Source organism: Rattus norvegicus, chromosome X, assembly GCF_036323735.1.
Source record: "Rattus norvegicus strain BN/NHsdMcwi chromosome X, GRCr8, whole genome shotgun sequence".
NCBI classification, from domain to species: Eukaryota; Metazoa; Chordata; class Mammalia; order Rodentia; family Muridae; genus Rattus; species Rattus norvegicus.
In genome coordinates, this window is record NC_086039.1 from 74210173 (window position 1) to 74236266 (window position 26094).

At 39.9% G+C, this 26094-nt stretch overlaps 1 protein-coding gene and 1 long non-coding RNA gene across 9 annotated transcripts in view; one reads left to right on the forward strand and one right to left on the reverse strand.

The window, feature by feature from the left end:
• LOC100912991 (uncharacterized) overlaps positions 1-9867 on the reverse strand; it is a 32360-nt gene extending 22493 nt beyond the window's left edge. For 3 of the 6 annotated variants that reach the window (XR_010061267.1, XR_010061265.1, XR_005498455.2), the window contains exons 1-4: positions 7946-8076; positions 1704-1834; positions 1244-1326; positions 858-918 (exon numbers count right to left, since the gene is read on the reverse strand). This is a non-coding gene — a long non-coding RNA (uncharacterized LOC100912991). Of the gene's footprint in view, positions 1-857; positions 919-1243; positions 1327-1651; positions 1835-7945; positions 8077-8179; positions 8322-9729 lie in introns of those variants that run through there. The other 3 variants (XR_010061268.1, XR_010061266.1, XR_005498452.1) reach the window with 3 other exon arrangements.
• The window catches only part of Pbdc1 (polysaccharide biosynthesis domain containing 1), a 56242-nt gene continuing 39688 nt past the window's right edge, over positions 9541-26094 (forward strand). For 2 of the 3 annotated variants that reach the window (XM_008773349.4, XM_063280150.1), the window contains exons 1-5: positions 10158-10226; positions 10336-10401; positions 11620-11679; positions 12227-12367; positions 13338-13449. In XM_008773349.4, the coding sequence (XP_008771571.1) occupies positions 10197-10226; positions 10336-10401; positions 11620-11679; positions 12227-12367; positions 13338-13449 (409 nt within the window). In that variant the 5' untranslated portion in view covers positions 10158-10196. Of the gene's footprint in view, positions 10227-10335; positions 10402-11619; positions 11680-12226; positions 12368-13337; positions 13450-13676; positions 14241-26094 lie in introns of those variants that run through there. The other variant, NM_001108818.1, reaches the window with a different exon arrangement.

Below are 26094 nucleotides of genomic sequence, written 5' to 3' on the forward strand. Positions count from 1 at the left end.
CTAAACTACAGGAAACACTTTAAAAGGGAAGGAGAGAGGGGGCAGAGGGAGGGGGAACTGAGACTGGGAGGAGAGAGGTAGAGAGGAGAAAAAGGAAGGGGGACACAGAACAGGAAGGAACCAAGAAGCATGAATCATACTTGGGAAGGATTCTAATTTTGCCCACCAACAATATGCCTGAGTTTATTTTACTCAATTTATCATGCTGTTTTCACAATTTCACTATGCTGAATCTTAAGATTCTTTAAAACACCTTCACAGTTACACTGCAGCAAGGCCCCATTGCAAACTCTTAACCAGAATTAAAACTCCACTAGTATTCCACTGATAGCACTGGAGGTCTGTCGGCACCACACTCTCTCCTCACATCAAAGTGAAGTCCACAGATGTCCAATCTGAAAGGACAAGATCCCAGGACCCATAGAGGACGAAGACAAGATGGGAAAGCAGAACAGGAAAAGGAAGGGAATCAGGCTCCCCCACCCTCAGGACTCTTAAAGCCCTAACACTCATGCATTGTGATCCAAGCTCTAGGGCTGGCACTTCTGCATCCCTTGAACCTCACTAGTACAACTTTCTATTCTAATGCTAGTTTTCAAAGTCTAGAAGTAACTACCAGGAATGATGCTGTAAGCATCTATACTTGAAGTCTATTCAAAGTCAGTAATGTCACATCACAACATTCCTAATGTCCTCAATCATCATTTCTAGAGGAAGTAGGATCTGACCACTTAGTTCAAATAAAGGTACTTCCACCGGATTTCTTAGGCTGTTTTATTTTCTATCACTCATGTTTATCTGAAATTAAGTCAAGCATTTATTTATAGTCTGGCTCCAGATACTAGAATGAATGGTACCTGAGAAGTTGATGTGTCTCAGGTATCCAGGATCTAGCACCTCACGGGGTCAGATGTTTTCCTGTATGAAAGGATAGACGCTCTTATTCTCTTATCCTCTTACTCTCTTGCTCTTTCTGCCTCTCTGTATTTTCTCTCTCCCTTTCCCCCTACCCCCTCTTTCTCCATATGTTCCTGGCCGGCCTCTCCCCTTCCTCTCCCCTCTCTCTACCTCTCCCCATATCCCCCCCACTCTCTCCTTTCTTCTTCTCCCCTCTCTCCCTTTCCCCCTCTCCCATTTTCGCCTCTCTCCCCTCTCCCCTCTCTCCATGTCCTTCTCTGGTCTACTTCATTTCCAACTCCCCTTTCCATTTCCCTAAATAAACTATTCTATACTATACTGGTACCTCGGTAAAGGGATCCTCAGCATGGGCTCCCGAGGCATTCTTCCCCTTCACCATACTGCTTCTATCAAGCATATTCTGGCTTCCTTTTATAAAACACAAAAGTTATGGTTTTACATTAAGTTTTCTAACTTAAAAAAAAAAAAAAGGATAGACGGATGTCTAGACAGGTGTGTGGATTTATGCCCTTAGAATCCCAGTGCTAGCTCCCCCCAAGTCCCCGCACCCCCCATGCCTAGTCAACCCCACCCCTGACTAGACAAACTTCCCGCCAAACATCTGCATGGTCCAGAATACACAGCGGACTGAGTAGTTCAGTACAGCCCAATGCATATGTGCAAAGGTCTGAAGAGTAAGGTCTCCCCCGCTCCACCCCGCCCCCGCGCCCCAAGCCGGGGCTTTCATTTCCACCAGAAAAGGCAGCCACTTCGCATCCGTGCTGGAACAAAATGCTCTGGCTTACCGAACGGTGGGTGGCGTTCCGTACAAACCGATAAACAAGCTCAAGTTTCCCATCATCCTTGGCATTTTGAACACCGGAACCGCAACTTTAAAACAGCCGGAACTTCCTGCTGCTGCCATGGTTTCCAGGCTCTGATTTGAAGGAACCACGTGTCAATCAATTGCGAATTCACTTCCGGGGCACCCTCCGGTGCTAGGCGGTGGGGCATTCTGGTCAGTTGGCTTTAGCCTTCCTTTTTCAGTCTCTCTCTCTCTCTTTGTATCTTCACTGGTCCCAGAACAAACAGCCAAAGTCGGGTATAAAGAAAACACACTCCCGGCCTTTGTTTTTTACCTTATGAAAAATAGCCTCTTGGTGGCAGTATGATTTCACAAATGCATTCGGACTCGCTCTTACCCCGCCCTTTGTGGTTAGAAAAAACACTATCTTAGGCAAAAAAAAAAAAAAAAAAAAAAAAAAAAAAAACCAAAAAACTTCCTTATAGAAACTTGGACCTTTTCTGGCATTTTTAAAGCCCCAGGCTTTCCTGATTCTAAGCCAATCTAGTGATTGGAAAAAATATTTTTAATGTGTTTCTTTGATTACTATGATTTCCTTAATTTGATACTGGCTTACTATATACTTTCCCGAATATGCATTTTTTTTTCTTTATACAGAGGCTTATAATAGTAAATAAAAGCATAGAAGTTTAGTTTGTGCTGCTTTTAAAACTATGAGACTGGGTACTTTATGACCATTAGAAATTAGCTTTTCACATTTTAGAGGTTGGGAAGAAAAAGGAACGAAATGGTTATGACCTCTCACTGCGTTTAAAATTGAGTCTTGTTGCTTGCTACCCCAGAGGAACTTTTTTTAAATCACAAGATGGAAGAGATGTCAAGGAATTCACTCCCCATGCCATGCCTTTTTATAAAAATCGCCTTATCTTTTTTTTACAAGGGTTTTCCATCAAAACTTCTAAAACCCATGCCTCCAAGCCTTACTGATTAAGTTCTGTGACCAAAATATTAATACTGTTGTACCTAACTGCTGTAAATTGAGCAGGCCTCCTATGTTAGCTGCTGCTCCACACTGCAGTGTAGAATAATTAAAAGTGTATAGTTTTGTTTTCATTTTACAAGTATGTGTATATGTATATATAGTTATATATATATATGATATATAATTGTATATGTACAAGACTGTTTTAAAATAGCATAATTAGGAATCAACTTAATTTATCACTTGTATTTGATGTTTTCTAGTTTTTCCTTCCTGAAAAGCAAACCTGTTCACTGGGTACAAAACAACAGTAGCTGGAGCTCTTGGCTGGCCTCTTGGAATTAATTTTCTTACTTTATGGTAGATTATTAAAAGGCATCTGGAGACAGAATGTGGAAAGAATGAGAGCTCTGATCTGACCTTAGGCACAACAATGTTTATTCACAGCATTTTGTCACCCACAAGAACAATGGTCAAAATGCCTACAGGGGAAAGTAGGACTATGGGCCCCTAATAGGGGCAGGAATGTCCACACAGGAAGCTCAGAAGAAACTATCACTTTCACACACTGAGAAAACTGAAGCAGCACTTGATGGCCATGAGGCAGGATGGAAGTGGGATTCTGGACTAAGACACAAAGTTTAGAGACAACACATCAAACAGCTAGTGTCTTGGTTAGTTTTATGTAAATCTGACAAATCAACAATCATCTGGGAACAAGAACTCTCAACTGAGAATTTGCCCTTATCAATTTGGCCTAGAGGCAAGTCTGTAGGGCATTTTCTTTGATTGGTTGATTGATAGCTCACCACTGAAGGTAGGACCACCCCTGGGCATGTGGTCCTGGGTGACATAAGAAAGCTGACTGAGCAAGCCTAGGGAAGCCAGCCAATGAGCAAGACTTGCTTTGACTTCAGTTCCCACCTCTAGGTTCTTGCCTTGAATTCCTGCCCTAACTTTCTTCAGTAAGGGACTGTGATGTGGAAATAAATATGAAAGGAATGAGCCCTTTCCTTTCTGAGTTGCTTTGGTCATGGAGTTTTACCATGTCAATAGAAGCCCTTAGACAGTCAATAAACAAAAGTTCAGAAAATTTGAGAATCAGAATGAACAAACTTAACTGAGTTCCTATAAACTGAACTCTGAAAGCAACAATCATAAAACTCATCATTGTCCACCATGGAACATGTTTGGTAATTACATTATAGTGCATGGTACTCATATCAAAAGGTGGGACTAGAGACATGGCTCAGTGCTTAAGAGTGACTTGGGGTTTCCAGCACCCACACCTGGCTATAACTATAGATTTTCTATGCCTACCCCAGATCTGAATAAAGACACAGGAGACTTACATTTATTATAAGCTTTGACACTATAGCTGGGCAGATTCTCAGCTATTCTACCTCAACAATACTGGCCTGGCCTACAGCTCCTTAGGTACTTCCCCTTCAGTCCCAGCCTCCTTCTTCCTGCTCCACTGGCTGGCAACTCTCCTGTATTGCTATTGGCCATTCAGCCTTTATTGACAGGCGAATGCTTTAACACAGTACACAAGAGAGTATCCCTATATCTGGCAACTGATGACTGCCTATAACTTCAGCTCCAGAGTATCTAATGTCTTCTTCTGGCTTCTGTGGACAAATACATGTACATGAAAACACATATACATACATACACATTAATAAAAATTCTTATAAGTTTTCAAAAAGTAATGGGAAATTCAGTTTATACAAAAAGGTTTGAAACCACACCCAGTATAAATTAGGAAATGAAATAAGGTCGGTGGCTCTTCAGCATGGACCAAGCGGCACACCTGCCATGTAGACTTTCTTATAGCGTTCTTGGCTATTTAACTACGGAAAAAGACTAACCTTAAAACTTGTTCCCACAACCAGGGAGAAGAAACAAACAAAGCTGTGGTTAGAAAAGGCATGATGACAGAGCATTCCACTATGGCATCAATGCCTTGAGAAAATACAATGGTGATATTTGTTTCCTATTTACCAGGCTTCAAATTTTCACATGGTGCCATGTTTTGATCTCTAGCTAAATACCTGTCACATCTCTTCCCTAGAACACTCAGGCTGTCAGAGACCTGCTTCACCAACTACTTCCTGCGTCCGTCTGTGAGAAAGACCTCACGGTATCTCCTGTAGGTGGGATGCTGAGACTCTTTCTACACTGAGTTTCCTGTTGTTTGAGGAAACACCTTAAGAGATTTCTACCCCCAGACATAAGGAATCATAGGAGGCATGATGATATACAAAAAAGCAAAGGACTTTGGGCGTCTGAAAATAATGGCAAAATATCAGAGGTCCTCTTGCAAAAACAAAGACTATTAAACATAATTTAAGTGCCAATCTCTTTGGCTTCAACCCTTATCCCACTAGGAAATAATAATGTTTCCATAGGAAAACATTTTCTTTTTCATTTTTCACTGGTTGTACAGTCAAAACACCTCTGGAATGAAGAACAGAGACAAAAAATGAAAACACCAGTAGTTAACATTAGATTTTAACAACTGTTTGCTATTATGGGGGCATCATAATGTCTTCCTTAAAGTCCACTGACTCTTGTGAACTGCCATTTACTTCTACACCTTTCTTCTCTCCAGTGTTCGAATAGCTAACCAATAGGCAGGAGTAATAATAATTATTATAATAAATCTACCTGGTCTAATTTCCAGACCTATTAGTGAGGAAAACAAAACAAAAAGAAGCAAACCCAATTCTATGTGATAGCTTTATTTCTTGCAGTTTTAGGTTAGAAGATAGGCTTATCCAACACTTAGGATCTAATTACTGGTCAACACAAATATCTATCTGTAAATAGTTAAACAGCAAACAGTTTCTTTATTTTAAAATATTAAAAATAACTATAATATGCTATTCACATTATATATTTTAATTCAAATATTTAAAGCAACATATCTTCCTAAAGCATTAAACAAAGCAAATTACCTTGGTTGCTTCCTGAAATAAAAGGCTAGATGTGTCTCTTGAGTTTACTGTTTACTTGTAATGTAGCGATTTGGTGATGAGCTTCAGTCTGCCTCTCTATGTTATTCTGTGTACTGAGCATTTGATAACATTCAACATCCACATGGACAATCCACCCTATATTCTGATCACTGGGTAGCACATAGACGGAATCATGTTCTCTTGTGTTAGCTGTTCCTTGCAAACCTTCCATCTGCTTCTTAAATTGGTTCTTTCTTTCTTGTAAATGGCTGCTCCACAGTCATAAAGCAGTTTTCTTAAGGCCAGACTTCAGTACATCTCTTTCTCTTAGCTGTCCCCTGGTATTTTGTACAAGAGGACAAGTAGCACCTGGAGGCAACACCTCAATTTCCTACTTCTGCTGCCTATTTCTGTGTAGGTTCGCCTAGTTCCCCCTCCCCACCAAAAGCCTTCTGCATAAGGCTAAGTTCTAAGAATAGAAGTCTTTCCAAACCTCAAATAATAACTTTAAAAATACAAGAGGCTCTGCAAAAAACAAAAACCTTAAAAAAAAAAGATTCATTAACTACATGATCAAAGATACTATCCAGAACTGTAAGTGAAGGCAGAATTTGAAAGTGTTATTTACATATTCACAGCGGCATTATTCACAATTTGTCAACAGTTAAAAGCAATCCAAGTGCTTCTCCCTGGACAAATAAGACATTCTATCTACATACCATAGAGTATCATTCAGCTTAAAGTAGAAAGAAATCCTATAAATCAGGAGGTCAAGCAAAAACAGCTGGTTACAAAGCAGAATAACTGCATGAGCCCACCTATATGCAGTATCTAACACAGCCAAACTCAAAAACGGAATAGTGACTTCAGCACCTTGGCAGAAAGGGAAATGGGGATTCGTTGTTTAGTAAACATGGAGTTTTTAGTTTTGCAACACAAAAAGTTGCTAGAGACCTGCCATAGAAAAGCATGAATATATGTAACACTGTTGAATTGTTTATTTATAAATGGATAAACAATACAATTTTAAGGTTTTTGTCCTTTACCACAATCCAGAGTTCCTAGACCTGATAGTTCCTCCTATATGCAACTTCTCAGAACTTCCTATAGATAGTGCCATCGCCGTCCCCTACACCCTCTTTTCCCCACACCCTCTGATTTCAATTACCTCTCAGCATTACTGCCTTTGGTATATTCAGGGCATTAGCCTTTGTTCATCACTTATTTCTAAAACTTTTCTGATCCTTTGGCTTTTGTGAGACTCTGCCTTATATTTTGTTGATGTCTCAGTGACAACTCTTTTCATATTTAGTCTTTGTTTTCCTGCCTATTCATAGTTGATTATATCCTTGCCTTGTCTCATTTTGAGCCTTTACAGTCTTAATATTTTCCTCATGAACAGCACAATTAAATAGTGCCTGCTATCAAATTTCTATCTCTGCTCAGGTCTCTGTCTGCCTTATCGATTCTATAAGTCCAGTAAGGTTTTCCAACTCAGCTTCTCAAATGACACTCATCTTTCCTCCTGTGTCTTCTAACTCGGTAACAGCACCCTCCTCCACGTTTTGTTCGAAAGCCTGTGGTTCATACTAGGATTCCAATTCTCCTTTATACTCCATATCAAATTGTTCTAGAGGGCATTATTCACTCCTCACCTGTCAGTGTTATCTTTTTTTATCATCTACCACCTTCAAGCTGGTCTGCTTCTAATTTTGACTTTAAGTTCTAACCTTCCACATCTTTTTATTGTTGGGGGGGGGGGTCTCTTGAACTCCTCTGAGCAACAACTTGAAGGGAAGTGTCCCATACCCGACACCAATGATTTTTGTTAAGTAGTCTGAATTGGAGAGAGCATTGTCACTACACATGCTGTACTTCATTACATTTTCATTTACATAGACTTAATTATATTACATATGTAGTTTAAGGAAACACAAAATAATGCTTATGTAATGGCTGTGGCTTTTCAATCCTGTTTAGTGTTCTTTATCCCGTTCCCTCCCTTTTCCTCTGGATTGCCGTGCCTCCTGCCACATAAAGCCCCCTCGGTTTTCTAAATGCCCAATTCATTCTACTCTCCTGCTTTATAGCTCATCTTACCCCTTCCCACTCTCTCCTTTAACGTTCATGGTTTCTGTGTTAATTTCAGGTTATACACTCACCTCTCAAGATTCAAATCTAGCATCCACAAATCAGAGCGAGAAAGCAGCGTTTGTCTTTATGGGTCTGGACTACCTTACTAAGTATACTATTTTCTAGTTTCATATATCTGCAACTTTCATGATTCCATTTTGTTCTCACCTGATATAGAATTCCATTGTGTGTAGGCACCACATTTTCACTATCCTTTCATCAGCTGAAGACCATTTAGGTTGTTTCCATTTTCCAGCTACTATGAACAGAGCAATGATGAACGTGGTTGAGCAAATATCTGTAAAACAGGGCATCTAGTTCTTTGAACGTATGTGAAGGAATAGTGTAGTTATATAATTTGGTAAAATTCAGCACTATAATAATAATAATAATGATAATCACCATCATCATCATCTTCTTCTTCATCATCACAGTAATGGCACAAAAACAGACTAGTAAATCAACAGAACAAAATAGAAATCCAAACATGAATGCATGTAGTTTTACAGCAGTCTGATATTTGATGAAGATGCCAAAATACACTCTGGAGAAGAGACAACATCGTCAGTAATTGGTGCTTTGAAAACTGAATGGCCACATGTAGAAGACTGAAATTAGGCCCATAGGTATTACCCTGAACTAGAATCATCCTCAAATGGATCAAATAGATCAATGCGAAACTTGTAATGCTGGAAGTGCTATAAGAATACATGGGTGATACCCTACAACATATAGGTATAGCAAGAGACTTTCTGAACAGGACCCCATTCAATTATGAATTAAGGCAAACAATTAACAAAGGAGACCTCATAAAACTAAAATACTTGTGTACAGAAAATGGAGCAATAAGCTCCTAGAGAGGAAGCCCAGAGTGGGAGGGAACATTTGGCAGCTATTCATTTGATAAACTATCCAGACTGTAGGAAGAGAAAAAAAAAATCAAGAAAGCTAAGGATCCAGTTTAAAAATGGCTGGAGGGAGGGGGTAGCTGCAGATCTGAATAGAGAATTCTCAAAAACAAACAAAAACAAAAAACTACAACAACAAAAAAAAAAACCCAAACCAAACAAACAGAGATGAAAACTTGGCTAAGGATTATCGTTAAAGCTTTAGCATCTTTAGCAATTAGAGAAATGTCAATTAAAACAACTCTGAGGTTTAGAAAGGTTAATGTTAGCATTCTGTCTAAGCTCTGCCCCACAGTTACCTGGCAACAGCCAGGTATGCCTGACTCACTATAAAAGGGCTGTTTCCCCCTCCTTTCTCCTGTTCTTGCCTTCTTGCTCCCACTCTCTCCCCATCCGCCCCCTCCACGTGCTCAAGGTCAGCCTCTATTCCTCTACCTCTCCCCTTCCCTCCGGTTCTCTCTCTCTCTCTCTCTCTCTCTCTCTCTCTCTCTGTCCCCCCCCACCCCCTTACTATCCTCTTGAGTCCTGTAGCTGTCCCTCAGGGTTAAGGGATGCCTCAGCATAGGCCGCAAAGGCACCCCCCTCACCCATCCTGACTACACCTCCATAGAACATATCCGCACTCTACCCCTCTTTATCTTTTTGCAAACACATCAGTTAAGATCAAGAAAACGATTGGTAAGAAATTCTGGTGAGGATGTGGGAATGGGAATTCTCTGACTTTTGGTGAGATTCCAAACGCAGCCACTTTGGAAATGAGAGTGGAGAAGTCTCAAATACCAATCCAAACCAAAAACAAACACAAACAAACAAAAAAAATGCCTTGACTTGCTTTTTTAAATTCTCATCTCTTTGAAATTCATCGTACAAAGCTCCTGATTGGACTATCTTCCAGCTAGACTGTTCTTTGCAAGGTATTTTAATGCTTTTTCACTAATACCTTTACCATCCATGCTCCCTCTGCCTCCAGTCTTTCTGACCTGCTAGCTTAAGCGCCCATCATGACTCAGCTCAGGTCTGCTCCCAGTGTATGATGATGCTCACCTCGTTGTTACCTCACTCAGCTAGTTCTTCCAAAAGAGGTAGCAAATCCTTCTTCATCTCTGATTTCCCCCATCCTGCTTCCAGTACCTAGCCTGGCGTGCGGGCGTGCGTGTGGATGCGCTCGCGTGAAATGGGAACACGGCACACAGGGGACTTAAAAACAGCATCATTTTTTAAAAAATGTTTAATTTTTTTCATACAACTTATTTTCCCCATTGATTTATTGAATAGTCTAACACCTTGGCTAGAGGAATAGCGTTGCTAAGTAACAACACGCCACCTTGTCTGGCGCCTGCGTGGCCCGGATAAGGCGGAGCCACAGCTTCCTCTGCAAAGGGAGGGCACACGCAGGCGCAGACGGGAAAGCTGGTCTCCGTTTCCGCCCTATTGCTTTCAATTAACTGTTGAAGCAGCGCGCGCAACAGGTCACTTCCGGGAAGGGGAAGCCGCACTTACCTAGCGGCAACATGGATGCTGCCAGCGAAAGCGAAGAGCCGGTAAGATAGTGCTCTGGGGTTAGTTAAATACCCAAGTGGAGATTGGGTGGTAAGCTACCCGAGGAGTCAGGGGATCGTTCACTCAGCGCCGCTTTTTTTTTCTTCTCAGGTTTCTGGGGAAGCGTTGTCCATCGCCCATGCTCTTTCTTACCCTCCCGAGTCATATGGCAACGACGTGAGTATGACTCACACTTCCCGCCCACCCAGCCACCCAGGATGTCAGAAAGCCCTGGCTTTAAATATAAGCTCCTTTGCTGTTTGAAATCTTCAACTTCCCCACATCAGCCAAAAATTGTACCTTCACGTCAGTGTAATCTTAGGTGACAAATGTATTACTCTAGAATCTGTGAAAGTGAGTCCCTAACTTTCTATGCTTTAGAACCACCCGGGAAGCCTCTGAACACCCCCCCCCCCCATATCCAGATTACAGCCCATATCAGATCAAATCATAATCTCTGGGGGAAGAGGAGCCAAAACACGGTAGTTTTAAAAGAGCCTTTAAAATGAATGAATATGCAGTAAAGTGGCACCGGTTTGTAGCGTGCTTCATATGGACCTTTGTACAAGCTATCTGTCGAGAGATAAAAAAAAGAGCAATCAGAGCAATTGTCAGGAGTAGCAATCAGAATGCAATGTGTACTAGATGAGTGGCTCAAGCAATAGGGTGGAAAGGGTTAGCAGGAAAGATTTTTAAGGATGGAGGTAGTAGATTTCATGTGGGAAGTGTAACTTGAACTGGGTCCTCAACGTGTGTGTAAGTGGACAGGAAATAAGGATTCAAAGGTAGGAAAATTTCTTGGTGGGAGGTGCATATGGAGATGGATTTTTCTGGCTTCATGAAGGGGACAACGGGGAGGGGGGGAGGTTGAAAAAGAGTCCTGTGAAACAGCCAGTGCGTACTTGTTCAGACATATTCAGCCCCATCGTTTGTTCTGGAGTTTTACAGAATGGAAAGTTGGTTATCTGATAAAGACAAATGATGACTATAACATGCTACACCAGTGAAAGTGAAAAATAGTTTCACATGCATTTTTGTCCTCCCAACAACTCAGAGGTGTGTGAGTGGGTATATTAATGTAGTTATGTTGTTAATTTTCTGTAATGCAATGTATTTATATATCATTATGCATATAATAAATTGTATTTTTGTCATATTTAGTGTAATAGTTTTCATTAGGTGATGGAAAAAGATGTCCAGTGGTTCATTATTTTTGTTAATCTGTATTGACAGCTTCTTTTGGTCACTGTAGGGACAAAAGGTTTATATTGCAAAATCCACTATTTCATTTTTTATCCCTGACAGCAACATTTTCTGTAGACTTCTTGAGATTTAGCAAGATGTCTTTAATTTATTATCCATTACAGTACTGAGAGATTTCTTCCTCTTTTACAGCCTGATATTGAAATGGCTTGGGCCATTCGAGCAATGCAGCATGCTGAAGTCTATTATAAAGTGAGTTGTCATCATTAAGCAGAAGTCAACATGTAATTTTGGTGTATGATGCTATGCTGATCTCGGTTCTCGGCAACTTAAATTGTTAAGTTTTACTTGTTGTTTTAACTACTGAAAAATCTTATTTCCAGGGAACAAGGGTAAAGCGAATTTGATAATGAGAAGTTCTGCTTGCCTGCCCCCCTGTTTTTGCTACCTGGAGGGAAGATGCCTGACCCAAGAGTATCAGACACTTAAAATGTCTGTTGAATGAATGAACGATCACGGAACTGGAGTCAGGCAATACTAGGACTGAAGGGTTCATTCAATTGCCAAAATAGTAAAAGGAAAAAAAGAAAGAAAGAAAAGGGAAAAACAAAAAGAGAGGGGACTGTTGTTGTGGCTCTTAAGACCATCTTAATGGTTTCATGCAAGACCTGGGCTGTTAATACTGTCTAAAGTAATCTTCCGTCCTGAGAACCATAAAGTTTTCTGATGGTGTGGCACTGGCGGGGTAGAAGTCTAAACTAGTGACAAGTATCTTTATGTCTGTTTTGTCGTCTGGCAGCTGATTTCATCAGTTGACCCACAGTTTCTGAAACTCACCAAGGTGGATGACCAAATCTACTCTGAGTTCCGGGAAAATTTTGAGACACTCAGGATAGATGTATTGGACCCAGAAGAACTCAAATCAGAATCAGCTAAAGAGGTAAGTATCCTCTTAAGCATTATCTAACATCTGGCCAATAACTTTGATTATATGTTTGTATATACGCTTCACATTTGTCCAAGGGACTTAAACAATAAGGAACCTGGATTTTGTAATAATTAAGTCAGCTATGGAATTAATTAATTTCTGTCTTCTGTGCTTTTGGTGTGATTAAAGACTTTTTTCCTCTCCTTGGGCACTTCAGCTCCCCCTTAGATACTCCTTTAAGGGGAGAGGGATGAGTTTATTTTAGCAGGAAATTTAACTGGAAGGATTGGATGGTGAAATAGTTAATAGGGTACAGGGAATATAGTGCAGCATTTTGACTCTCAGAGTTTTTGTTCCATTGATCATAGGTCCTGGATGGCATAGCAATGGTGTTTCTAACTTACATGATCATCTCATGCTGACACAGAGCACTGAGATTATAATAGGAAAAAGATTTTCCTTCAAATGGGGTCTTGGCTAACGAAGAATTTAAAGTTTGAAGTCCTAGCAGGCTGTCATTGATCTTTTGAGAATTTTCCCCTACTCGGTGGACATATATAACATTAAGGTATATCCCTGCCTTCTTTGTCTCGTCACATTGGTGAGGATGAGTACCCACTTTGACTTGAGGTGGCTGATAAATAACTCAGAGCAAAACATAGATCCATTTTACAAATTACATTTTAATTCCATAGTAAAAAGATTAAGGTGGTTGGTTTCTTTATTTTGTTTTGTTGTTGTTGTTGGGTTTTTTTGTTTTCCTGATCAAAATATTGTGTGTAGGGGGGAGCAGCAGTCTAAAATATAACATAGAGCACAGAAATAGGGTACAATTTTCACTAGAAAGCTGACAGTCACTTCATTGACTGTGTCTCTTTGACCCTGGCTTTTATCATCGCTGGGAAGCTCAAACCACTTTCCTGGCTCAAGTACATTAGACTCTTGGCTTTATCAGTTAAGATGTTGCTTTTTGCCTTTGTAGAAGTGGAGACCATTCTGTTTAAAATTCGAAGGGATCGTAGAAGATTACAACTATGGTACTTTGCTGCGACTGGATTGTTCTCAGGGCTACACTGAAGAGAACACTATCTTTGGTGAGTTTCTTGCCTTGGGCATTGTTTCTGTAAGAGGATCTAAATAAGGAGTCTGGGTTCACTAACAAGGATAGTTAGCTTGGAGGTCATCTTATTTTTTATATCTTTCAAAGTCCTGTTCCTTACTATAACATATATTTGAATGGCTTTTATGCTAGTTAGAATTTGGTTTTAGTCAGTACACATAATTATCCAAGCCAGGACAATCAATTCTATTTACCTTTCAGCACCCAGGATTCAATTTTTTGCCATTGAAATTGCTCGGAACCGGGAAGGCTATAACAAAGCAGTTTCCGTCAGTGTTCAGGACAAAGAAGGAAAGGAAGGAGCTGACAATAAAGAAGAGGAAGCTGAGAAAGGAGCTGATAGTGGAGGAGAAAAAGAGGAAGGAGTCAACAGAGAAGGAGAAAAGTAAAAAACTAAACAAGGGAGGAGAAAAAGTCAAGAAACCTGTGACTCAGCTGAACCCACACATGTCTGTGCTGCTCACACAGCCCCCATTGGTTAAATGATGCCCTTGTGCAAGTGGAGGACTCAGAGGGACATCTTTCTAGCTAGCAAGAGAAGCTACTCTGGGCATAATAGCTTAAACACGATTAGTGGAGTCTCTTCGTTCATTATTGCTTGATACCTTGTTTCTTGGCTGTAACTGTTGTTGAAATAAGACATTTTGTAAATAAATTCCTTTTGGTTTATTTTACTTATGACTGACTTTAGAAAGTATTTACATTTATTTGACACTTCAAAAAATCAGGTATATAGTCTCATCACTATCTCATATAAAACTATCTGTTTATTAATTCTTCACTGTTCTCAGTAGTAAAGTTCTCTTAACCTGTTAGCTTGTACCTGGTATTGGGATTAGAAGTTCTTATATAAGAATTGACTTGTAGCCAGACCTAGTGGCTCATACCTGTAATTCCAACACCTGGGAGGCGGAGATAAGAGAATTCTGTGACTTTGAGTCGGGTCTGAGCTACAGAGTGAGACTGTCTCAAAAAAATGAATTGTTTGGGAAAAAATGGCTTTTTCCTTTGTGGTGACTATAGCTCTCTGATTTCTTTTACTGTATTGGAAAGATATGCATACTTGAGGGAACAGCAGTCTGAACTGTCAGGTTAGAGAATATAGCCCATTTCATTAGAGAAGAGCGAGAGCCTTTATATCCTTTTGAGAATTTGTGTCATTTGCTTATTGGTTGGTCGGTTGGTTGGTTGGTAGGCTTTTGTGTGACAGTCTCACCTTATAGACCATTCTGGCCCAGTTCTCAATATGTAGGTAATACTAGCTTCATACTCAGAATCCTGCCTTGTTCATCCTCTTATAGGTAGGTTGTTAATCTGAAACTTAAGCCAGTAATAATAAACGCTAATATACCCATATATAATGTTATGGGCAAGAGCATATATTTTCGTTTGACACAAACATTTGTTGATTTGATAATGTGAGGAAGTGTTTCTCAAGTGAAGCTGTTCAGAGTGAAAACCTCAGTTATCTACTCAGGTACACAGACAAACAGAGTTTGATCATTGAAAATTAAAGGAAACTACAACACTTACAGTACATACAGACAGTACTTTTTCAAGTCAAACCATAACATTCTTGTGTAAAAAAGGATTTATTGCCAGGTGGAGACCTCAGAGGCAGAGGCAGATAAGTACCTGAGTTTGAGGCCAGCCTGGTTTACAGAGTGAGTTCCAGAACATCCAGGGCTACACAGAGAAACCCTGCCTTATAAACAAACAATTCTATTTGAGGATAAATGCCTTGAATACTAGGAAAATATCACTTTGAATGCTTTTATTACTGGGAGATTCTTAAAGAGTATTTCAAACATTTATTAAAAATTTCCTTTTATAAAAATGTATAGTTTTGAAAGAGGAGAGCTCCATATATTTCATACCAGCCAGGCTGTTAAGAAAAATCTATACTGTGTAATTTTCTCTAGTTGTATGTCCATGTACACTAAGAGGTTGAGGAAGAAAAAGTATTGACCATATATAATTACAGTTTCATCACAGAGCCTGTGGCAGCCCACACAAGTCTACACCAGGTCCTCTGTGGATATATTACGGTTTTCAGGTTAGGATTTTAAGGGATTTTTTAGTGTGAAAAGAAGTGGGTTTCTTATTTCTTTTGCTTTATCTTGAGCTCTTTTTCTTCTCCGTTTTGTCCAATCCCAATGGGTTTGTTTTTATTTTTATCTTACTTTATTTTTATTATTATTACTTAGAAGCCTGTTTTTTTTTTTTTCTACAGAGAGAAAGGGAGTGGATTCACATGAGAAGGGAGGTGGGGAGGAATAGAGAGAAGGGAAACCATAGTGAGGATATATTATGTGAAAAAAAAAATGTTTTCAATTAAAGGAAAAAGTAGCTCTTTCCAGGTTTTTCACTGACTGGACAACTAGCTTAAATGACTGTTTAGATTTACAGAGGATAAGAAACATGAAAATCAGAGTGTCTTGAGGCAAGTAATATAAAATGAAAAGGAGTGACTTCAGAGCATACAGGTAGACTCTTAAGGGTCAGGAGGCAGTTTAGAGGGGAACAGTAAGCAGAATGGTTCTGTGGTGCTTTAAATGAGTCATAAGATGGTGTCAGTGTTCTTCCCTTGCCATGCACAGCCCTGTGGAATTCCCTGCTGCTCAGTGTCGACAAAGCCTGTGAATATGAAGAAACTTTATTCCTAAGTTGGGATGATTTGGTTTTAAATTAATCAAAGGGAACATTAGCTTGGGTAGGTTCTTCCGAATAGGTTAGTCCTTAAAAGGGTCAAGCAAGAGCAGCAGGTGTCCTGTTGTAGAAACAAACAGCCATGTTTTGAGAAGACTAAATGTGAAATTTTTTTCTCTGGCTGATGGCCCTCAAGAAAATGGGGATTCCATTTAGTTCTAAGGAACTTAATTCTGCCTGCTAGTGAGGGGGAAGGTGGGATTGCTAGTATGGTGTGGGCCCTGGGAACCCCAGAGTAGACTATCTAGTTAAGCTATCCCTGTACTCCTAACTCCTAGACAATAAATGGATATTGTCTCAAGCCCCAAGACACGGTTATTGGTTACAGAGTATTTCAGAGCTGCAGGTTTGGGTAGTAGAAGGGAGGTGCTAGACTTCACCAAGACCTAAAAGATGGGACTTGGGTGTGGAATCTGACAGTGGGTAGAAGCTGGAGAAATTTGAAGACTATGATAGAAAAGAATCCTAAACTGTTTTGAAGAGACTGTCACTAGGAATACAAAGTTTTTATTGTTTAGGCTTTGCGTCTGTGTGTGCATGTGTGTGTTTCCCTTTCCTTTAAGATAGGATATCTATATATAGCCCTGGAACTTCTATATAGACCAGACTGGCCTCAAACTCACATAGATCCTCCTGCCTCTGCCTTCTGAGTACATTCACCACTAGGCCTAGGCCAGGAAAGTGGACTTTTAGGGTGCTGCTAGGAAGAGCTCAGAAAGAAATGGAGGAGCATGTTACTGGAAACAGGAGGCAAGGGGAGTCTTAAAAAGTGGTGAGCCTCCTGCCTCAGGTTTCCAAGTGCTAGGATTACAAGTATGTGTCACCATGCCTGGCTCAGAAATTGAGTCTTGAGTCAGGGTCTTTAGCGTGTTAACACATAGCTCACACTGGGGTAGAATTCACTGTGTAGCCCTTGCTGGCCTTCAATCTATGATCCTTACATCTCTCCCAAGTACTAGGATCACATCTCATATTCCCACATCTGGTTTTTCCCTTTATATTTTTGTGTTACAGAGGACTTGATTCTTCTTGCCCGTGGAAAATAAAGTTCTTTTTCAAACTATTAAGCGACTTTCTTTTCTCAGATTTTACTTAAGGAATATTTTTACCTAGGCAGCAAGAATATTATGCAAGTGCCATTGCTCTGTCTTATTTTTTTAATAATGAAAAGAAAAATATATGAGGATCAGATTATTCGGATCTTGCTGTGGCTTTTTTGAGACAGTATTTGTGTAGCCCTGGCTGTCCTGGTACTCACTCTGTAGACTAGGGTGGTATTGAACTCAGAGATCGGCCTACCTCTCCCGACTGCCAGAATTAAAAGCATCCACCACCATGCTGAGCCTGATTTTGATATTCGTATAAAATGGAAATAATTTTACTAATCTTTAGTAACTAGAAAGGCACACATTTATTGAGTCACTACTCTCCATGGAAGTATTTACCGTCTCCCTCAGAGTCAGGATAATCCTAAAAGGGATGTTTTATCTTACTTTTACTTACTCTTTGTAGTGAGAATATAAATTAGTCTAGTCAACATGGAAAGTAGTGGAGAGGACCCTCAATATGTGGAAATAGAAATAGCATGCGATCCTGCTGTCCCGCTCTCGAGTGTGTACCCAAAGGAGTCTTAGTCAGCAGCCTGTGGGCGAGATACTTGCTCGTCCGTCTTTACTGCAGCTCACTGACAATAGCCGAGGTGGGAGAGCAGACTAGGTCCCCATCGATGGGCTGAATAAATAAACTAGCATGTACACAGTGAAGTTTTACCGAGATGTAAAGAATTAAATCATGCAGAAGGACCTGGAGATCATTGTGTGAAATAAGTCAGACAAACTATTCCATGCTTTCTCTGATGTGCAGAATTGACTTTTTTTTTTTTTTTGAAAGATCATTGGGAAAAGGGATGAGGGCAAGGGAAGAAAATGAGAGGATGAATATGAACAAAGTATGATTGATAGACATGCACGGAATTGTCAGAATGAAAGTCAGCTTGTATGATATTGACATCCTTTTAATTTCTATTTTTAAACAAGGCTTTTGATTTCAGTACTTGGATTAAAACAGAATCAAAGACAATGGAGCATCATACCTAGAAATACCTTATACCTTCACAGTCAGCTAATCTTTGACAAGTGTCAAGCACATACATATAGCTATAAAAATGATTCTTCGGTGAATTATGGTATTGGGAACCTGGGTATTCACAGAGGGGGGAGGAAGGAGGGGAGAAAAGAAAAGAGGAAGGGAGGACACAGGATTTCTGACATATCACTTAGAAAAATTAAAAATAGCTCAAAGACTAAATATAAATCTTGAAATCACAAAACTCCACAAAGAAAATATAGGGGAAAAACTGGTTGTTGTGGATCTTGGTGACAGTTTGTTGAACATGACTGTAAATGCTTAAGCAACAAATACAAAAACAAACAAGTGAGACTTCAAGCCAAAACCTTCAAAACAAAGGAAACAAGAATATTGAAATGCAGCCTCCAGAATGGAAGAAAACATTTGCAAATCATGTATCTGACATACCTATTGCAAAGAAGTTTCCTTGCTGCAGGGTGAGAACTCCACTTGTATGTGGGTGTAAGGACAAATGTTTAGATTGTTGTTAGGGATTATGCTGGTTTAGTAAATTGTTAACAGCAATTGTGAAAAACAATATGGAGGTTACTCAAAATCTTATAAATAAAATCATAGGGTTCAGCGGTGCCATTTCTATATGCATATGCAAAGCTAATGAAACAAGCTCTTTCCTTTATTTCTATTTATTTATTTATTTGGGAAATTATGTCGCTAAGTGTCTTCCTTTTTTTAAATTCACATTCATTTGTTTAAGACAGGATCACACTGTGTAGACGTGGCTGGCTTAGAACTACTAGGCTGGCCTCATTGCTAAGAGATCTGGCTGCCTTTGCCTCTGCCTTCTAGATGCTGGGATTAAAGATATGCACGTGCCACCACACCTGGCCTTATTAATCTATTTTTTTAAAGTTGGATTTTATTGTTTATATATGGGGGGCACCTATGCAGTTGCTTCAGTGAGTGTGAAGGTCAGAAGAAGGTGTCAGAACTTCTGAAGTTGGAGTTAGAGGGAGTTGTGACCTGTCTGATGTTGATGCTGGGAACTGAACTTGGTTCCACTAAAAGAACTGCAAGCATTGTTACCTGCTGAGCCATCTTTCCAACTTGAAGTCACATTGTAAAGAAATCATTACATTACCCTGTTTATTTCAGAATGGCTTACAGCAGCCGTGATGGAGAACTGACCTACCTGTGTACCTATGTATAAGTGCATAAAGGAAAAGAAAAGGTGTATTTCCTACTGTATGCTACAACATAGAAAAAATGAGACTGTAACAAGCTGAGTGAAATCAGCCAGATAGAGAACAAGTTGTTATATGGAATCACTTTATATGTGTTATCTAAAAAGAATCAAACTAAGAAATCAGTTGGAACATAGTAGTTGCCAAAATTTAAGCGTAGGGGAAACGGGGAGATGCTTTTGGAAAAATCACAAATATTCAGTTATAAAATGAATTAGTTCTAAATGTTTAATGTATAGCATAGTGACTAAAATTAATAATATAATATAGTATGCTTGAAATCTGCTGAACAAAAAGATCTTAAATGTTTTTTAAAGTATTGAAAAGATATGACAAATGTGTTAATTGATTTGACTTTGGTAATCATTTCATAGAGTACAGATATAGCTAATTATCACAGTGTATATTTTTTTTACAGTTTTGTCAATCATGCCGCAGTAAGTCTAAAACACGAGTAGAAAATAAGTAATAAAATATAATAATAAGGTTGGCTGTCATGGTGCACGCCTTTAAGCCAGTACTTGAGAGACAGAAGTTGAGGCCAGTCTGGTCTCCAGAGTCAGGTTTTGGACTGCCCGGGCTACATGCACCCTGTATCAGAAACAACTAAATATGTCATGTGTGTGCATTCACATGTGTCATGTGTCTGTGGAGGCCTGAGGTTGACATTAGATATCTTCCTTGGCTGCTCTCTGTAATATTTTTAGAGACAGTCTACCATTGAACCTAAAGGTCCTTGGTTTGGTCAGCCTCAGGGATCTACTCATATCTGTATCTGTGTGCCCCACACTTCAGTGCTGCGCTTACAGATACACATTACTGTATGCTGCTCTTATGCGAGTGCTGGGGTTATAAATGCAGGTTCCCATGCTTGCACTGTAGACACTTTTCTGACTGAGCCTTCTCTGTACTACTAATCTTTTCTATAAGAGTATTTTATGTTAAAATAGCATTGATCCAGGCTTAAGGTCTGGCTGGATATGATCTCGGGTTAGGGTCTCATTCCTTTCCCAGATATTTTCTGATCAGCTTAAATGAAACTGTTAGCTTCATGTACTGTAACGATACCTTACGTTCTTGTATCCCTGTGATCTAGACTTTTACCTTAGCAACTGAGATCCTGACTGCAGGAACCACCCACTGATTTTATTTCATTTACATTCCTTAGCAACCTTTCAAGGATGATAGGTTTCAAAACCTATCAAAATGGGCGTATATGACTATTTAAAAAAAAAAAAAGTCCTGTAGCTTTTTAAAAGAGAAGCAAGTTCATAGGCATATTCTGGGGTGTGTCATGCTTTCTGAGAACTGTCCCACCCCCATACTACAACCACCATAGAGAGTCTCAGTTTGTAGCAGTAGCTTGCTTTGGAATTCACTGTATAAACCAGGCTGGTCATATAAACTCAGACCTGCCTTTCTCAGTTTCCCATGGGATTAAAGCTGCATGCCACTATTCCTGACCTCCTTTCTCCCTTAACTCTCATGATTAAACTTACATTACTAATAAAATATCTTTATTACATTCCAATTTGTTTTGTACAGACCACTTCTGAGATTCTGTTCTGCAACAAAGCCACAAACTCACTTTGGTTTGACTTAAGGTCCTTAAGGGGAACTCAGGCTGCTGCCCACACTGTAAGCAGTTAGAGCTAATGGAAATTAGATTTTGCTCAGCTTGAATAGGGTGATTTATGTGTAGCAGGACTTATTTGAAATGGCTAATTTTCTTAAAATTTGTCCTTTTTAGCTCTAGCTCCATCCACCCCTAAAGTATAACACTAGCAAGGCAGCCTATCCCTTCGAAGCCCTGGGTTCTGGCACCGGGTAGATTTCACAAGAACCTGAAAAACTAGAATCATGATCCATCACTCAGCACCACTCAAAGAGTCCCACAGCACAATCTGCCTAAACATGGTTCCTCTTATAAGTTGGATCTTTGATCTAGGGAAGGCAGAAACAAATATGGCTGTATCCTCAGAAAAGTGTAAATTTTCTTTTTCTTATTTCTTTCCTGGCCAGTGTTCAGGCATGCTTTCCTGGGTACTCTGGGAGTTTTCACTCTTTCGGAAGCTCCCATGAGGCTCTCGGATGCTTGTTCTCCATTGCTGAACTTGCTGACCTTTGGGGTCCTAACTTTAAAAACATGGCATTTCTTCTTTCTAGCCTCCCTCCTCCAGATATCTGCCTGCCCTTCTTGTTTTTCTCTTAAGGCTTAATAAAATTGTCCCTGACTGCTTGGCCTTCTGAGTCCATTTTCAAATTCCTCCCTTTATGAGACCAAGAATCTCAAAGGGGATCCTCAGTTTCTGTGATAATATACGGGAACTGTGGGACCCCCTCCTCCAGTTTTCTCCAGTAACATTAGTTTAATTTTTAAATTAAATTTTTTTATTTATTTACTATGGGGAGAAGGCATGTCAGGGAATATAGGTAGAAGTCAAAGAACAATTTGCAGGAGTCGCTTCTCTCCTTCAACCTTGTGGGTCTCAGTGATTGAACTCAGGTCCCTCAGCTTGGCAGCAAGCGCCTTTAACAACTGAGCCATCCCACCTGCTCCTTAGTGAATATTTTTAAGAAGACACAAGTATAAGTAGTGTAAAAGAAACTCACCTTACTTTCAAGGGGACACATACTGAAAGCAAAGGAATGGGAAAATATATTCCATCCAGAATAAAACAAAGGAAAAAGAGACAGCTATGTTTGTGGTGAGCAAAATAGAAGTTCCAAACCTAAAACTGGAAAAAGGGAATTATTAAAAATGGTCCACTCAGCATCAACGATTGTAAAAATTGTAGCTAAGGGGCTGGAGAGATGGCTCAGTGGTTAAGAGCACCAATTGCTCTTCCAGAGGTCCTGAGTTCAAATCCCAGCAACCACATGGTGGCTCACAACCATCTGTAATGGGATCTGATGTCCTCTTCTGGCTTGCAGGTGTACATGCAGGCAGAAAGCTGTATGATGTATACATAATAAATAAATAAATTTAAAAAAAATTGTAGCTAAACACAGTAGACCACACTTGTAAACTCAGCACTTGGGAGGCAATTACACTAGGAAATTCAAATTACACTCAGCAAATTCAAGTCTACTATGGGCTACAGAGTGACCCTGTGACAGTTAGTATTGATAACTTGAGCCAAAATAAAACTTTTCTCTCTCAGGGTTTCCATTGCTGTGATGAAATACCATGACCCAAAGCAACTTGCTGAGGACGGGGGTTATTTAGGCTTATAGTGTAGTCTATCACTGAGGGAAGTCAGTTCATGAACTCCATGCAGAAACCCAGAGGCAGAAACTGTGACAGAGGCTGTGGAGGAACACTGCTTTTTGGCTTGATCTCCTCAAGGCTTGCCCAAGCCTGCTTTCTTTCTTTCTTTTTTTTTTTATAAGTTTTTTTTTTTTCAGAGCTGAGGACCGAACCCAGGGCCTTAGCGCTTGCTAGGCAGGCCACTCTACCACTGAGCTAAATCCCCAACCCCTGCTTTCTTATACCACCCAGTACCACTAGCCCTGGGATGGCATGTACCCCAGTGAATTGGGCACTTCGACCTCACCCATTAATCAAGAAAATGCAGTACAGACTTGCCTGTCGACCATCTGACAGAAACATTTTCTCAGTTAAGATTCCTCTTTCAAGATAACTGTAGCTTATGCCAAGTTAACGAAACCCTACCAGAATACCTTAAGTTGCTTTTCTCAAGATATATTAACATAGTGTCTTAGTTAGGGTTTCACAGCTGTGAAGACCAAGGCAACTCTTATAAAGGAAAATATTTAAGTGGGGCTGCCTTACAGGTTCAAAGGATTAGACTTATCATCATTCATGAAGCATGGCAGTGTACAAGCAGTTCTACATCTTGATCCAAAGGTAACTAGGAGAGACTACCTTCTGTACTGGGTGTAGCTTGAGCCTATATATGAGACCTCAAAGCCTGCCTCCACAGTGACGCACTTCCTCTAACAAGGCCACTCCTCCTAATAGAGCCACTCAGTATGGGCCAAGCATTGAAACACATGTGGGCCATACCTATTCTAACCACCATATATAGCAACAGGGAAAACTAAATAATAAAGATTGTAGCTCAAAAAGAGCAACAAAGTATGTAACGACCATAAAAGTATATGATCTCATCATTGGAGCACTTAAATATGTATAAAGTAAATATGGGATCTGAAGAGAAAGTTAAGTCGTCAGATGATAGTATAGTGGTTATAAAAACAATCCTCAGCTCAAAGGGAATATGAGTTCATTCTGGATCAAAAGATGATTGACCATGACCCAGAAACACAGATTTATGTTACTTCAAATACTATGTTCCAATGTGGTAACAGTTTCATGAACTTTTATAGTCACAGAACTCAGATTATAAATGACACTCTTCAGTATACATAGGTGGAATTATGAGGTAGGCAAGTTACAGCAAAGTGGGGAAATCTCTTCTATAGTCCTCTGTTATGCGGTGAAATCTGATATAATTTCACTAACTGGGTCCAAGTATTCAAATATATGAGCATATGGAGCCATTCAAACCACCACAGGTATGAACTTTTGATGACAGGGCCATCTGCCCAGTCCTATTAGTTCTTAAAATAAGGAACAATATAGACTTAAGTATACACAACTAGCTTCACCTTTTGACCTTTTGCTTTTACATAAACCTCTCAGTGGCTGTTTAAATGAGAATAGGCCATATAGGCTCATGTGTTTGAATCGTTGGTCCCTAGTTGGTGGAACTGTCTGTAAAAGATCAGAAGGTTTGGCTTTGTTGGAAGAGGCTTGACATTGGGAGCAGGCTGTGAGGTAGACCAATGCCATTTCCAGTAGCTCTCACTGCCTCCTACTTGCTAATCATGATGTGAGCCCTCAGCTGTTTCTGCCACCATGCCATTCATTGCTTCATGTTCAAGGACTCTAACCCTCTGAAACTGTAAGCCCAATCACATCCTTTTTTTTTTTTTTTTTTTTTTGTAAATGGCCTCAGTCGTGGTATTTTGTCATAGCAATAGACAAATAACTAAGCCTATCAATCATATTTATAAGTTTGTCTTTGAAATGCAAATTTTTTACCTTGTTTTTAGTAACTGACATACCACTGAGAGTAAGATTTAGCATTAAAGATTGCTTAGAGGTACATAGGAAGTCATTAGTTCAATAGTCTGACCTTTAGGGGGAAAAAAGCTCTCAACTGGCAAATGATAAATTTAAAAGAAATCTATAAAATCTTTGGGGCGTTTTAGCTATTCTATGTCTACTATCTTTACAAGTGACTGTATTTCCACGGTACCAAATTGGTTTATAGTGAGTAGTCATGTAAATTAAAAAGGATAAATTAGCCCAAATATCTTTTATTTAGCATGACATGGGTTAATCTTTGATAAATAAGTGGATTTAAATTTACTGGTAAGATGAAAGTAAAGATCTTTGAGAGTGCTGACATTTTTTCCAGGTTGCTAGCCAATCAGTATTGTATTTGTCTCTGCTAGATGTTTAAGATTTGATGGTCAATCACCCGAGGCCTTTTGGCTAAGACTGAGTCAAGATAAAATGACCAAGACATGGTATTGTAGTCATGTCCTTTAAGAAACAGTATTTTCGAGGTTGGGGGCCCCTGTGGGAGAGTTAGGGGACAGATTGAAGGAATTAAAGGGGATGGCAACCCCATAGGAAGACCACCAGTATCTTCTTTTTTTTTTTTTTTTTTTTTTATTAACTTGAGTATTTCTTATATACATTTCGAGTGTTATTCCCTTTCCCAGTTTCCGGGCAAACATCCCCCTCCCCCCTCCCCTTTCTTATCAGTGTTCCCCTCCCCACCCTCCCCCCATTGTCCCCCTCCCCCCAACAGTCTAGTTCACTGGGGGTTCAGTCTTAGCAGGACCCAGGGCTTCCCCTTCCACTGGTGATCTTACTAGGCTATTCATTGCTACCTATGGGGTCAGAGTCCACGGTCAGTCCATGTATAGTCTTTAGGTAGTGGCTTAGTCCCTGGAAGCTCTGGTTGCTTGGCATTGTTGTACATATGGGGTCTCGAGCCCCTTCAAGCTCTTCCAGTTCTTTCTCTGATTCCTTCAACGGGGGTCCTATTCTCAGTTCAGTGGTTTGCTGCTAGTATTCGCCTCTGTATTTGCTGTATTCTGGCTGTGTCTCTCAGGAGCGATCTACATCCGGCTCCTGTCGGTCTGCACTTCTTTGCTTCATCCATCTTGTCTAATTGGATGGCTGTATATGCATGGGCCACATGTGGGGCAGATTCTGAATGGGTGTTCCTTCAGTCTCTGTTTTAATCTTTGCCTCTCTCTTCCCTGCCAAGGGTATTCTTGTTCCCCTTTTAAAGAAGGAGTGAACCATTCACATTTTGATCATCTGTCTTGAGTTTCATTTGTTCTAGGCATTTAGGGTAATTCAAGCATTTGGGCTAATAGCCACTTATCAGTGAGTGCATACCATGTATGTCTTTCTGTATTTGGGTTAGCTCACTCAGGATGATATTTTCCAGTTCCAGCCATTTGCCTACGAATTTCATAAAGTCGTTGTTTTTGATAGCTGAGTAATATTCCATTGTGTAGATGTACCACAT